The sequence below is a fragment of the Condylostylus longicornis genome, unplaced genomic scaffold, assembly GCF_029603195.1.
Source record: "Condylostylus longicornis isolate FDR11 unplaced genomic scaffold, ASM2960319v2 ptg000040l, whole genome shotgun sequence".
NCBI classification, from domain to species: Eukaryota; Metazoa; Arthropoda; class Insecta; order Diptera; family Dolichopodidae; genus Condylostylus; species Condylostylus longicornis.
This window is the reverse complement of record NW_026578009.1, coordinates 16,407,135-16,422,419: the sequence shown is the minus strand read 5'-3', so window position 1 is coordinate 16,422,419 and position 15,285 is coordinate 16,407,135. Positions and strand designations below refer to the sequence as shown.

General features: G+C 25.8%; 1 protein-coding gene across 1 annotated transcript in view; it reads left to right on the top strand.

Annotated features, from left to right (window-relative positions):
• Nucleotides 1-15,285, top strand: part of LOC129609929 (transforming growth factor-beta-induced protein ig-h3) — a 32,222-nt gene that overhangs the window by 14,644 nt on the left and 2,293 nt on the right. The window contains exons 2-6 of the mRNA XM_055522217.1: nucleotides 2,696-2,847; nucleotides 3,551-3,704; nucleotides 12,835-13,020; nucleotides 13,578-13,845; nucleotides 13,929-14,439. Coding sequence (XP_055378192.1) covers nucleotides 2,696-2,847; nucleotides 3,551-3,704; nucleotides 12,835-13,020; nucleotides 13,578-13,845; nucleotides 13,929-14,439 — 1,271 coding nt within the window. The remainder of the gene's footprint in view (nucleotides 1-2,695; nucleotides 2,848-3,550; nucleotides 3,705-12,834; nucleotides 13,021-13,577; nucleotides 13,846-13,928; nucleotides 14,440-15,285) is intronic.

Here is a 15,285-nt window from a genome sequence, read left to right as displayed (position 1 = left end):
TGTGCACTCTTGCATTTCAGTTTAAATAATCTTTATGAAAATTTATATTAGAGTTTAGTAAGAGAAGAAAAATCAAAAAGATTTGGAAGTTAGTTTGATTCAGGAAATTGGGCTTTTAATAGAGACCACTTTTATGGAATCGTTAAACGATATTCTTTTGTTGAATAATTTCAAGAAAATTGCCATCAGACAGAGAAACTAAACTAAGAGGCAATTTTAATTAAAAATTAATGCAACAGATATATTTTATTTAAAAACAATGCAACAGTTTAATAGTATTAGTTTGTGAAAACTTAAGCAAACATTTTGTTCAAAATTAATTTTTAATACAATTTATAAACAAATATTAATTCTAGTCCCAAACGTAAGAAAAAGGGGCAATAATATTAAAAAAATGATAAATAAGTCGTGATTCAGTCATTTTGTGTCTTCGAAACGGCTTTCTTTGTTTAAACAAATTTTCATTTAAATTATCCATTAATTATTATTTATTACACACTCATATACTCATTTGTTTTTTATTCAACACATATGGCACCTACATCTGTTATTGTTTTTTATTATTACTTTTTTAAAAAAACATTATACAATTATAATAAGAAATAATTTCTGGAAATTAAAAGAAATTTATTGGGCAAATCCAAAATTTAATTTATGCATTGTGAAAGATTTTTTTCTTCTTTGAATACGAATTTCTTTGGCAATAATTGTTGAGGAAAATTATAAATTCTTATCTCGATTTTAAACTAAATTCTCAAAAATGTAAAAACACACGATTTTGAGTCAATGATGATCGAAATTTGTATACGACATTTTTGGTTCGAAGTGAAGCGTAAAATTTTTGGCTCATAAATTCATATAAAATTCATATGTACATATGTATATTACTATTTTAACTCGGTTTGGAATTAACATAAAAGTTAAAATCCTGTCATTCTTAACAAAAGTTTAGTTTATACGAGTGTGTACATTTTAAAGATGTTTTCATTGGTATTGTATATATGTATAGAAATAATAACATATAAAAAGTATATATACATACAGTGCAATGAAGTGTTATTTTCCACAATGGACACTGTAATTTATTATTTAAGGACCTGACGATCTGATTTATGAGAAATAATATTTTATATAATTGTCGTATATAAGAGACATCAATCAACTAATTAGGTTCATTAAATAAAATGTTTGTAATATTGTAATAAAACCAAATTAATTTTAGCATAAGAAATAATAAAATGAAAAATGTTGATTAATGAGATATTTTCAATTTTATCTGGATTTAAATTAATTTTTACTTTAATAAAATAATTATAGATTTAGAAAGTAAACATTAAATTTTAAACATTAGAAACATTAAATTTAACATTAACAACATTGAAATTTTCGGAAAAGGTTTTGCAATAATAACCTTGCAATAAAAACCGTTTATATAAGTTTTTATAACGAAAATGAGATACCGATGAATAATTTTGATTTTTTTTTTAAATTTTTAGAAAGGCATGGCATAATATTTTTTGGTGTATTTGTTTTCTATTATATTGAATGAAAATGTCATTAAAAACAATTAATTAATTAATCTTAAAATAATTGACATACTTATAAATGGATAATTAATTTATTCTTTTATAAACTTTAATTTAATTAGATTGTAATTTTAATTTACGCTTTAAATAGCAAAGAGAAAGGACTGAGATCGTATGTGTATATATAATACATACATATATATAAAATGTGTATTTTCATTGCTTTACTTTATTACCACAGAATTTTATTTGTTTTGGTTGCAAGAATCCAATGACTCTTATTTTATCCTGATAAAAGTGTATACTTTAGTACACTTCCTAGTTATCTAAATTGAAAAATTAATTATTTTTTTATTTGTGATTGTTTATATTACAATATGCATTTTCATTTATTTATTTAGCTTTGATTTCTGCATTAAGACAGTTTTCAATGAAATATGTCAACATGAAATTTAAGTTTCAAAAAAATTGCAAAACTATATTGCTATTTCAAATAAATTATTAGATTTTTATAGTTTTAAGGTTTGTTAAAAAAAACATAGTCTGCAACATAATCAATATGAGAATTGAATTTGACTTTATCAGATGGTATTTTGTGTAAATGACGATTGAATGCGGTTACTCATTACTCATTTACTTACTTACATAACATAATCATCATCTCAAAATGTAAAATTACATGATCGCTATAAACTTATCACAAATTTCAAATGTACATATTATATGAACACACACTTTATATACATTTTTTTTTATTTTTTATATACATTAAATACATATGCATACTTTTTTTTAAATATAGATATATATAGCATTATTTGTATTTCATCATTATAAAACTTATACAACATTGTAAATATTTACCCACCATATCATTCATTTTTGTAATTTTTTTTTTTGTTTTCAAATATTATTATATTATACAGAAATGCACATTCAAATTTTTTTACACCACGTTTTGATAATTGGCATATACCACAACTACAACCACAACAACCGTTAATACCACCACAAATACCATCGACAATTGTTAGAAGAATGGCTGATGTTGGTACAATATCATCACCAACAAATCATGCTATAAACACACCACCATTAAATTATCATCAAACATTATTACCAAGATTTTGGAATGATTTTAATAAAGATTTTAATTTAAATGGTTTCAGTGACGCAGATTTTTCAATTGAATCAAGAAATGTTGATGGTAGCCTAGGAAATAGTGGTAATATTGATGAACCAACAATTGCAGTGGCTACTGTAACAAATGATAACGCAAAACCAGAAGGTACATCATCTGAAGAAGATCGTGAACCATTTGGTAAGTATATATACATAGATAAGTTGGCGCTTAGTAATGAAATTTATTAAAAAAGACGCCTTCAGTTTAGATTCCGCACTATGAACGAAATGAAATTGTTGAAATGGAGATTAAAGATCTTAATAAATTCTCTTAAGAATTGCTTTAACTCTTGTAAATTTAGATATTCGGATTCTTAGAAATTTAAAGTTTTTAAAATTGTTATTTTCCAACATAATATAAACCTGGTGTCTAAAGAAAATAAAAGTATGAAAAGTATGAATCTTATGAAACCACAATCTTATTTTTTTTAAGTATAGAAAAAATATTTTCGTGGGTCAAAATAAAGATTCCTATTTATTATTAAACGGTAATCCATTTAACTGATACAAATATATTTTAAATAAAATTTAAATTTCCAAAAACCTTAGGTTTCTGTAACATCTTAAAAGAGTTTAATGCAATAAGCGTTTTTATATGATGTAGAAAAAAGAATATGTTTTTTCTGAAACTACCGTCAATTTTTTATTCAATTGATTAAAATCTTCAATTGCAATCGAAGAAAATCATTTGTAGAGGAGATTAAGAGTTGAAATCTTTGGCATAAACGCACTAAAAAAAAAGTTTTATAAATAAAATATTTTTCTATATACAATTAATTATCTTGATAAAGTATCTAGGAAACATTTCATATTTTACACTCTTTCTTCATTATATTTTGCAGAAGTTGATGTTATAACATCCGATGTTCCTCATAAACCAGATTCAAATTTCTTCTTCCATCATACAATACCTATTTTTGAAAGTCATCCATTCTTTTCGAACTTTGCTGGATTCGCTGGTTTTGGTGATAAACGAAGAGAGCCATGGTGGAAAGGGTAAGTGTAAATTAGTTGTGTGCATCTTAATATCTGCTTTAATATTTCTACTAAAAAATTAAACAATTAATTTTGCTGAGAAAAGCTATATTTTTAATTCAAAACGTCTACGTAATGTAATTGAAGGTCATGAAGTTTTAAAATAATTTTTTTATTGTCGGACAATAACGTTAACATATTCATATACATACATATGTACATAGATACACACTATGATATGGTTTAATAATGATGTGTCATCATTTTGAAATTGAATTCTTTTTTTTATTAGAAATGTTTAGATTTTGTAATTTTTAAATTATTTTAAATAAATAGAGAGAACAGAAAAATGGCGCTAAATTAATATGACCTGCCATTCACTTATATTTCACAAAATTAAAATTAAAATAATACGAAAAAAAAACAAAGTAGTTTTATATTACGTACAAATTTTTTTTTATTTTGCAATACAATATAAAATTTCATATATTCCACAAATGAAATATTCCGCAGATGAAATAATCGTGAATTTGTTTATATAATAATAAAAAAAATCTGTTTTCATTTTTAACTACATAATTTTAATTTAAGATTTTTCGAGTAATTTAAAGATAATTTAAATAATTGAATTAACAAAACCTTGATACCATCAGATGATAATTTGAAGAATAAAAATTATCATTCTCTGATACAAAACTTGATAATTGATTTTGCAAAATAATACAAACTAAATAATTAACAATGGTAAACTAAGATTTTCCTTAGATCATTTTATGAGTTCTTTTTACGTCTTCTTTAACATTGAGAATGTTTTTAATCGAAGTATACACTTATTTAAAGAAAAATGAATACACTCGCAGTCTGCCTGCTTTATTCTATTCTTTTCACAAATCATTTTTGGTAGAAGTTGGCGATGGCGATGGGCAGATTCTTCTAAAGTCATTTATTGAAAATATATTCAACCTATCTCGCAAATTATTAAATCTTTTTATATAGTCATAATTATTAACAACAATTTGAATATTAAAATTGTATAATATTTTTTCGGAAATTTGCTTCAATCTTCAAGAAGAATTTGATTAATTACTTATTAATTAATCGGAAATAATTAAAAATTTTAAGAAAAATTAATCGTTTACCGTTAAGCGTACATTGAAAAATTTCCTGTTAAATACTTTCTAAATTGATAAATTGCCCTACAAAGTCATTAACCTTTTCTTATTATCATTTACATATTAAATGTGCATCATAATTATGAATTTCACCTGTCATTTATTAGATTTCCTTTTTTTTCTAATGAAGTGAAAATGTTAAGTCATCGTTTTCACTTTTTACTTAATGGCATCAGTTATTAAGCGTGTGATTAAATTTTTAATTATACTTTCAAATTAAAAAAAAATTTAAGTTACATGTTCGCGAGTTAAAGATTTACAATAAAAGATTTATTAGATTTTTTATTCCGAAGACTTTCACAATATTTCTCATCTTTTGATTTTTAATATCTTGCAAATGTTTAAAAAAATTAAATGAGGGTTCGTATTTTGCAGAAATATTTCTTTTTATCGTAATGTTGCTTTAAAATATTTATTTTAAAAATGCATACAGATTTGAATAAAACATAGAAGAAAATTTTTGAACAATAACTTATGTACATTTTATTCATTCGCTAGAAGTTCGTTGTAATTAGTTTTGCAATCAATACAGTAAACTTTACCATACACATTTAAAATTTGTTTAATTATCGTAATGTGTATTTTTAGCACTTTTCCCAAAATTTTTTGAAAAAAAGTGCTTATTAGTTTCACTCTGTCCGTCCGTCCGTCCGTCCGTCCGCCCGTCCGTCTGTCCGTTTGTCTGTTTACAAAACTTCTACATTCTTAAAGATAGAAAGCTGAAATTTAATATGTACATAGATCTTTACTAGAAACTTATTTTTGTAGAACAAAATTTGTACCTATCTCCCCCCCTCCAGAAGTTATACCTACCCAAAGCACTAAAAATGGCCTATTTTAAATATTTGTTGCAATGAAACCATAAGCATTTTTGAAATTTTGCAAACGCAGAAAGGCAGTGGCTTGCTTCTCCTACCGCGGTATACTATAGTTAAACTTTAGAAAAACAAAATGGCCGTTCAAATTTACCGTTATCTACAGTCCTTTTTTTCCAAATTTTTGATGTCGTTTTTCTTCTAGACCCCAGCCTGTAGAAGCTTGAAATTTTAGGGGCTTTTAGACATTAACAAGTAGTTCATTTCTTTAGAAGAAAATTTTTTTCCATCTCCACCCCCTCTCAAGTTATGGCCTCTTGAAATTTGTAAAATTTGCATTTTTGACACCTTATATTTCTGAAACCGCAAGCTTTTTCAAATTTCTATAAACGCAAAAATTTAACGGTAAATTCCACGACATTAAAAAATTAAATTATTTTTCTTAACTCACACAATTAACCCTTAAAATCGAGCATTATGTTAACCCCTCTTTATATTAATTTTTGCTTTATTTCAAAGACTGCATAAATGGTTCATCCTAAATATATGCAATGCTAGAAATAGTTTCGTTTATAAATGAAAATAATTTTAATAGTGTGGTGGATATACATAGACTGTTTTTAAAAGCAGTATTTTCACTTGTTGAAGGGAAAAGTGCTACAATACAAACCATTGGTTTGACCCAACTTTATCAAATTTGCTAACGAATGTGGAAAAAATGGAAAACAAAAATTGGGATTTTAAATTAAACTTTTTTCATCTATCATTTCGTTTTTCAAATGATTTCTTCAAAAAGCCATAAAAATTTTCATAAGACCATAAATACATATCTATTGATCAATAAACAAATGATGCCTTACATTATTTAATTATTTAAAATTATTAATAATGCTCGAATGAATTCAAATGAGATAAAGATTTGAAATTCAATGCATGACGAAAACAACCATTGTTTATTGTGTCGTTACTGTTCTGTTTTTCAATTGAAAAAAAATAATAAATAAAAATATGAGTAAGCTAAGTGTCCAAGTATAGTTAAAAGTCCAAGGCACTTGGTGCACATGACAGTTTTTACATTAGATCAAAAAGCGTATTGATATTTCCTCTACTTCCCCGTTTAGTGTGTTAAGTACTTAGAATACAGTCTTTAAACTGTTGACCCCGATACTTTATGTCCGGGATAATGGATATGTTCGTTCATAGTAGACATGAAGACGCTGTTTTCACCTTCACGATGTTTCGATAGGCGCTGATTGAATGCTTAAAATAAGAAATGGTTGAAGCGTTTTAATGACACTATTATAGTTTTTTCGAGTGAATTAAAAGTGATAAGTATTCTTTACTTTACTATTTCCATTTTACTTTAAAAAAAATTATTTTTTGTGTTAAATTGGTTTAATTTGTATTTTGACTTATGTTCAGATTTTGTACTTGTTTGTATTGATTATAAATTTTCTGAAGAATTGAGGGGGTACAATGCATAAAATTCAGCACAAAATACCTACTAAAATTCAATGATATTAATGTAAATCACTTTAAATTGAGGAAATTACTTAATAAAACAATTGTGTGGTTGGTTTATATTTTATATTTTTGATGGTATAGAATACGACATGTTTGTATGTAAGCATAGAAGCAATATTGCGCCGCATTTTATATTTTGCGATAAAAATTCGGGTTGATTATATACATCTGAATTAGATCTTGTGAAAACCAATTTCATTTTTTTTTCATTTTCGATTGAGATCATATTATTAAATTTTTTTAAATTACAAATAGAAAATATTGCAATAATAATACGAGTAAAATTTATTTCAGTTAGCAAAAAATAAAAAAGTTTAGTAATTTTGAGAACAATTCAATTCAATTGAAATTTGTGATTTACTTTTCAGACTTGTTTATTTATTTGTGTGGTACATCTGGTGAAGATAAGCGTTCATATATTAAATTTGAAATCCACATTATTACTACTGCTCAATCTATTATTCAGATTTCATGTATTTGCTCATATATCGTGTTTATTGAACTGACACCTTAATTTTTGTTTTAAATATTTTATTGGATTCATTTAGTAGCGGATTAAATTAACAATTTCAATGCTCTTTTAATTTTTGTCAAGATTAAGTTTTTAAAATTTCAGAAATATGTATGATAATGAGATCGTTTTTCAATTTTTACTTCAAAATTTTTACTTTTAATATTCACAGAAGAGACTGGTTCAGATTGCACTTTCGTAAGTCTATTTTTGAAATTTTGAAGTATTCTTTAATTGATTTTAAAAATTACAGTTGCAGATGGACTCGTCAATTTAAACCTTTAATTAATTAGTTATTTTTATTTATTTTTTATTTTTAAAGACCTTATCAAATCTGCAATTTAATGAAATGCTTAATATAGATTGAGCTGCAACAACATGATAATTTTGTGTTTCATATATCAGAGCAAATAAATCATGTCAATTAAATCAATATGTTATCAGAGCAAATATATTATTTATTCTCATATAAATGATGATATTTTAATATTTATATATAGACATATATATGCATAGTTCATTATTGTTTCTTTTTCTTATAGATACTCTTATGTTAGAATTTATATTCTTACTATAAATAAACTGAACTCGTCGATGTGCTTCAGAAAAGTTTAAAATTGTTAAGATCAGTTTATCGCGGTTTAGATTTTTATTTTCTACTATTTCTTTTTTTCTAAAAAAAATAACAAAAAAGGGCTTATTTGTTTTACTCTGCATGTCCTTACATCCGTGGACCAGTTTATAAATTAATCTTTACTAAAAACTTATTTTCGTAAAAGATTATTTTAAAATATTTTCCCCTCTCTAAAAGTAACAGCCCCTCAAAATCCAAAATTGATATTTTTTGATTATTTATAATTTCTTTTTAAATATTCAGCAAACGCAGAAAATCGTGGCTGGCTTCTTCCATTGTGCATAGAAATAACAAAATTTCCGTTGAAATTAAGATTTTGTGTCGAAAAACGTTGAATGAAAATTTTTTCTCTCCTACATCCCCTCTAATTTTATAACTGCTCGAAATATATACATAAAAGATTATCCAAATTTTTATAAACTGACAGTATAGAGAAAGCTACCATACGACTATAATGTTCACGCCACTTTCAATTTTGTTTTATTTCTTCCTAAATGTAGGCAATCTTTTGAAATATTTTGGTATATGAATGAAAATAATTTAAAATGCAACAGATTGCTTCTAAGAGCATTATTTTCATTTGTTCATGGGAAAAAGGCTACTTTACAAACCATTGGTATGATCAAACTTTATTTATACGAGTATGTACATATATAAATAATCATATAAAAGGTCGATCTCATATTTTGTCATGAGTCTTATCAATATTTGAAAATATTTTATTAGTAGAATATTGTGATAATATTCAGTGGTCGAATATGATAATTATGTTTATTGTTTAGTAGAAAAAGAAATGATCTAGAAAATTCAACAATGTAATTATATTATATTTTGTCTTTGCCTTTGTGTCTTTGTTGGCATGATAATTTCCTGGCATTCCCCTTCAATAAATTTGTATATAAGTTATAAGACAAATAATATAAAATTTTAAGCAATAAATTGTTATACATATGTAGAATAAAATATAAAGCTTTAAAATAAATGATTCCCCTTTTTTGAATACGTATAAAAATGTACACATATACGTAGGTTGTCATCGATTATTCTTATAGTTATACATACATATTGATATTTTTTATTATAATTATTATTTACACATACATTAATACTGAGACAATAGGCCATAATAACCAAGGACTCAGATAATTTAATGCAAAGCATAGTTGAGTATTATTCCATAAATATTTTTAAAGTGTTTTATTCCTGGAAATTTAAAATAATAATTTTTTTATTGCTTGATCGGAGAATCGTTGCAATTTAAATTAAGACTTGTGTGAGAGAAGTGAGAAATGTATTTTCTCGGTAAATTCAAAATCAAACATTTTCAAATTTAAAGCGAATTTATTTTGTGATCATATAGCCTATGAAGCTGGTGATAGAAATTTTTAGCAAAGATATAAATGATCGTTGAAGCTGAATAACACGATAATTATTTTTCTATTTAAAATAATTACTTAATTTTTAATTTACTTAACTTAATGACTGTCTTTCCAATTCAGTAAATTATTTGAAATAGATTCAACTTTTGCAATTCAATACTGTAATTTGTTGAAAGAAAAATTTCAAACTCAACTCTAAGAATATGCTGATTACTGAGCGTACATTTTTTTAAACTTTCTTTGAGTTATTTTTATAGAAAATTTATCTATATATATCTACATATTTAATTAATTTTTTTTTACCATTGCACATAGCAGTTATAATCATTGTTAAAAAGTTTAATAAACTTTAAAACAACACATTTTTTTTCAATTCAATTATTAACAAATATTTCTTCATGCCTTTTTGAGCGATTTCCTTGAATTAATGCAATTTGTTTAATTTTTTTACATTGAAATTATTATACTGATGTTGTTTGTTTCAGTTTCACGGTAAACTTAGTAGCGCAGTTTTTTAATAATGCCGCTGAATAAAAGTAGTATACAAAAATATATAAGTATTTAAAAAAATTGTTTGCATTTATGAGCTAGTGTTATGAAATTTTTGGTTTTGTTTTGGTTTTCGATTGTCTACACTTGCTATTTCGTCATAGTAAAAAATATAATTTTATAAAATGAATTGAAAATTTTCCAAATCTCTAACTTCTCAAAAAAAATTTTCTTTTATTCAAAAAAGAGACCGTATGCTAATATCTCCTTTTTACACAACAAACACACTTTGAAATGATAGGGTCTATCAAATATATATGTATGTATATAGTTTTTACACATATTTGTGAAACATATCAGTAATATATAAATAAATCTGAAACAATAAATTTTAAAATAGTGTGTTAGAAACATAGTTTAAGTAGTTTAAGAATGGTCTTAGTCAAAAATTGCTTTTTTGATCAGAGGTTAAAGCTTTACAGTGTACGAATGGTTTTAAGACCCATGTATATTCTCATGATCCTAATAGTTTTCTATCCGTACAAATGCTAACTTAAATTTTCAAATTTGATTTCTCGTATTTTGCAATTCTTCATTGCTTTTCTTTAACTCATATTTTCAATATTTTTAAGTCATTAACACTTATATGATAAATTCCAATATTTCGGTTCAATTTTCTTTAAATGTCCAATATATAAGGCAATAACCAAAGATTTATGTATATGTATAGACATAGCAGAAAGTAATAAAGACATACTATGATTGAAATTAGAAAAGTTATGAAAAATTTTTTAATATTTTGCATATTAGAAATTAATTATTTTTCTTTGTAACCTTTACAATTTCCAGGTGGTATGAAACTTTCACTTAATTTCCGCTACTCATATTTTCATAAATCATTTTTTTATTTTATAAATAATTTTCATGAATTAAGAGTTTCATTATAACTGTGTTATTTAATTTTGAAATAAATCATGGTTGAATAAATCCAGTAGTGCTCCATTTTAAAATATTATTTCCTATTACTGATCTGATTATTCTTTATGATTGTAGCGTTGACTTCAATTTACATATTTATACGTAGTTTTTAGCACTTTTCCAAAATATTTTTGAAAAAAAGTGCTTATTAGTTACACTCTGTCCGTCCGTTCGTCCGTCCGTCTGTTCGTGTGTCTGTTTACAAAACTTCTACATCCTTGAAAATAGAAAGCTGAAATTTACGTAGAACAAAATTTTCACCTATCTCCCCCCTCTAAAAGTTATACCCCCCTAAAACCCTAAAAATGGCATTTTTTAACTATTTATTGCAATGAAGCCATAAACATTTTTCAAATTTTGCAAAAACAGAAAAATAGTAGCTGGCTTCTTCTATCGCGGGATACCATTTCTGGACTTTAAAAAAACAAAATAGCGGTTAAAATTTACTGTTATCTTAAATCCGTTTTTTCCAAATTTTTGAAGCCGTTTTTCTTTTACACCGTACGTTACAGGAGTCTGATATTAGCAGCTCTTAGATATTCATAAAAAGTTTATTTCAATAGAAGAAGATTTTTTCCCATCTCCACCCCCTCTCAAGTTATTACCTCTCGAAATTTGTAAAATTTGAATATTTGGCACCTTATATTTGCGAAACCTAAAGCTTTTTCAAATTTCTATAAACGCAAAAGGGTAACGGTAAATTTCGTGTCATTAAAAAATTTAATTATTTTTCTTAACTCATGCAGTTAACCCTTAAAATCGAGCATCATGTGAACCCCTCTTTAAATTTATTTTTGCCTTATTTTAGACTGCATAAATCGTTCATCCTAAATGTATGCAATCCTAGAAATAGTTTCGTACATAAATGAAAATATTTTTAATAATGTGGTACGTATACATATACTATACTTAAAAGCAGTATTTTCACTTCTTGAAGGGAAAGTGCTACAATACAAACCATTGGTTTGAGCCAACTTTATTTTATTTATCTTGGACGCAAATTTGGTATAGTTACGGAGTGGTTTAATTATTCAGTTCGTTGATTTTCGTTCTTAATAGAAAAAAAAAATTTTGTATTTGTTTTTACAGTAAGTTGAAATTTCATTGTCACAGAAAGAGTCCAGTAAAAGTGCGTGTAGCATATAATGTGCATGTATACACAAATTAAGATATAAAATATACATACATTATGTATATGCTATAAAAATTTATATTATTGATTAGCTTCTCGATCTTGCTTCTTTTCGTGAAAATTGATTTGTTGCAGATTGATGACTTCGAATATGTATGTACATATTCAATTCAATTTTAGTTCGATTGACATATTCAATTCAATTTGATAACGCATATTTAAAGGGACAATTAGTTACTTAAACCCTGCCATAAATATTTAATATGTTATTATAGGTTATAATGGAAATGCAATAGGTTATTAGAGAATATCTGTCATCGAAAACTATAATTTTATTCTGAAAGCATATCATCGAGTTGAAATAGCGAGTTGGTTTCTAAATATGTATATATTTATGTGTATGTATGTGCAATATTTACACCATAATAATGACTTCCGACAAAATAATTGTAAATTATACAATGTTCACTCCTATGTAAATTAGAAAAAATTATTTATATTTTAATCACACTTTCAGACCAAATGTTTGTACTGATCGTGCCGAAGAGGAACAAAACAATGACGCTGAAACTAATACCAGTAAAAAAGACGATAGCGATGAAGAATCAGTTTCACTTGATGTAACTCGCCAATTATTTGGTGCATTCCAATTTAGTTTCAATTCATGTGTTGAAAAACCGCATAAGCATGTCTGCAAACAAGTGTAAGTATTTAAAATTTTAAATTAAATATAGTAGAATTAAAAATTTCTTTTAATTAATATAATTAAAAATTAAATTTCTAAGATAATTTTGTTAATTGAAAAAAGTCGCATTAAAATTACAAAAAAAAGTTTTTTTTTTATAGTCAGCCAAATGTTAATGACATGTAAATTTATTTCAACACACGCATACATATACGCATATACATATGTATGCCTACAGATCAAAGTTTAAATATTGATTTTATGCGGGTACAAAAGCATACAATGTCTTTTTAATGAAGTAGTTGTTTTTTTGAAATTAGTTAATATTTTATTTAAATATTAAACAAATAAACATACACATATAATAGAAGTGTGCACCTTTGAATACTTAACCTAATTTAAAGAAAAGAAATTCTCGCTTTTAAAAAACTTATTTACTTCTAAATAATTTTACCGCCGTAGTCAAAGTAACTCAAAGTTCATTAATTATTTGTTTTACAAAATTTTGTTACACTCTATTGCTGTTGGTTTTTTTTTATATACATAAGTAACTTAAATATTTTCATTTACAATAGATATAATAAAAATGGAAAGAAGAAGACAGTAACAATTAGCAGACAATGTTGTCACGGTTATGGACGTCCTAGAAATGCTGATTTAACAACACCATGTGAAAAAATTGATCTTAAACCATTAATGGAAACAGCTGAAGAAATGGGTGCAAAAGAATTCATTAGAAGTGCTAAAAACAATGGTTTAGATGAAAAATTATCATCAAATGTAACATTATTTTTACCAACCGATTCTGCTTTCACAGAGTTCTCTGAACAAATGTTTGAAAATGTATGTGAATTATCCAGTTTTATTTTTATAATTAAAAAATTGATTATTATTTAAATTAAAAAAATAAATTACATATTTTGTAGAATTTAGTTGTGTTACCAATGACACGTGCACGTCGCGCTGTAGCAAGTGATCCTGCAACCGGTTTTACATCAAAAGATTTGGCATTGAATCATATGGTAGATGGCTGGGTAGATATGAATGATGTTCATAATGAAGATATTCTTCAAACAAATTATGAGAATGCCACAATACGTATTAATATTTTCCCAAAACCACCTAGTAGCCGCGTAGAATCAAGATTCCGTTACACTGCTAACTGTGCTCCAATCGTTAAAGCAAATAAATATACATCAAATGGAATGGTACATGTTGTTGATCGTGTTTTACCACCAGTTAATATGAACTTGATGGATATTATTAAACAACGCGATGATATGACAATATTACGTTCAATATTAGAAAAATCTAATATGAACAAATTGTTGGAAGGTGATAAACCATTGACTGTTTTTGCGCCAACTGATAAAGCATTCCAAAAATTAGATCAACATTTGAGACGTACATTGAAAGAAGGAAAAGGATGTGCTAAAAGTAAGTAATTTTCTTTAGGGTTTGTGCTTTTTAAGCAATAATATAAAAATGCCGTAACGGGGTTATTTTTCATATAAAGTAAGCCAATTGAAACGTTGTTACTTCATTTACATAATTTTTCCATTTTTTTTTAGTTTTATAAATGGATGATAATGAAAGGGTTGTGGCATTCGATAAGATTAAATTCTCAAACTGTTAGTTAAGACGAATTCCTAATTAGTGAAGCAATACTGGTGGTCATGGCAAAAACAACTTTCTATAGTATCTCGAAGCATTACTGTGTCAATTATATAATTATAGTAAATCATTGTATGTATGTATATATATATCAATGTTGAAGTTCGCTTCAGATTTCTTAGTACTCTTGCACAATACTTCACCGGATTTGTCGGGTTTGCAAGAAAGGCTCTGGAAAACCTCTTCCTAACATCGCTTTCACTTGAAACATAAGTACACAAAAAAAACTCATGACCAAAAAAAATCATTTAAGAAAATTAAAAGAAAATTGTTTAGTTGGAGTAAGAAAAAGGGTTTTAGAAAGGTTTTAGGAGACTATTTAGTTTGCAAAGTAATAATTCACTTTTCTTGCGAATCTTTAAAATTTTTCGATATTCCCGATTCGGTCGTAGTATGAAATTGAATTATGTTATATAAAATTTTAATAATTTCATTAATATTTATGTTTTTTTTCCTTTGCTCACACTCCTAAGGACGACCATAGGGCTAGTGTGCATGATATCATGCCCTAGTGTCATAGCGTCATGGAGTTTTAACTAGGTAGGTGACTAGCCTGCCGTAGTTTTTTCTTTATATTAAGTATTTAAGTTTATTAAAATTTACTGTTTA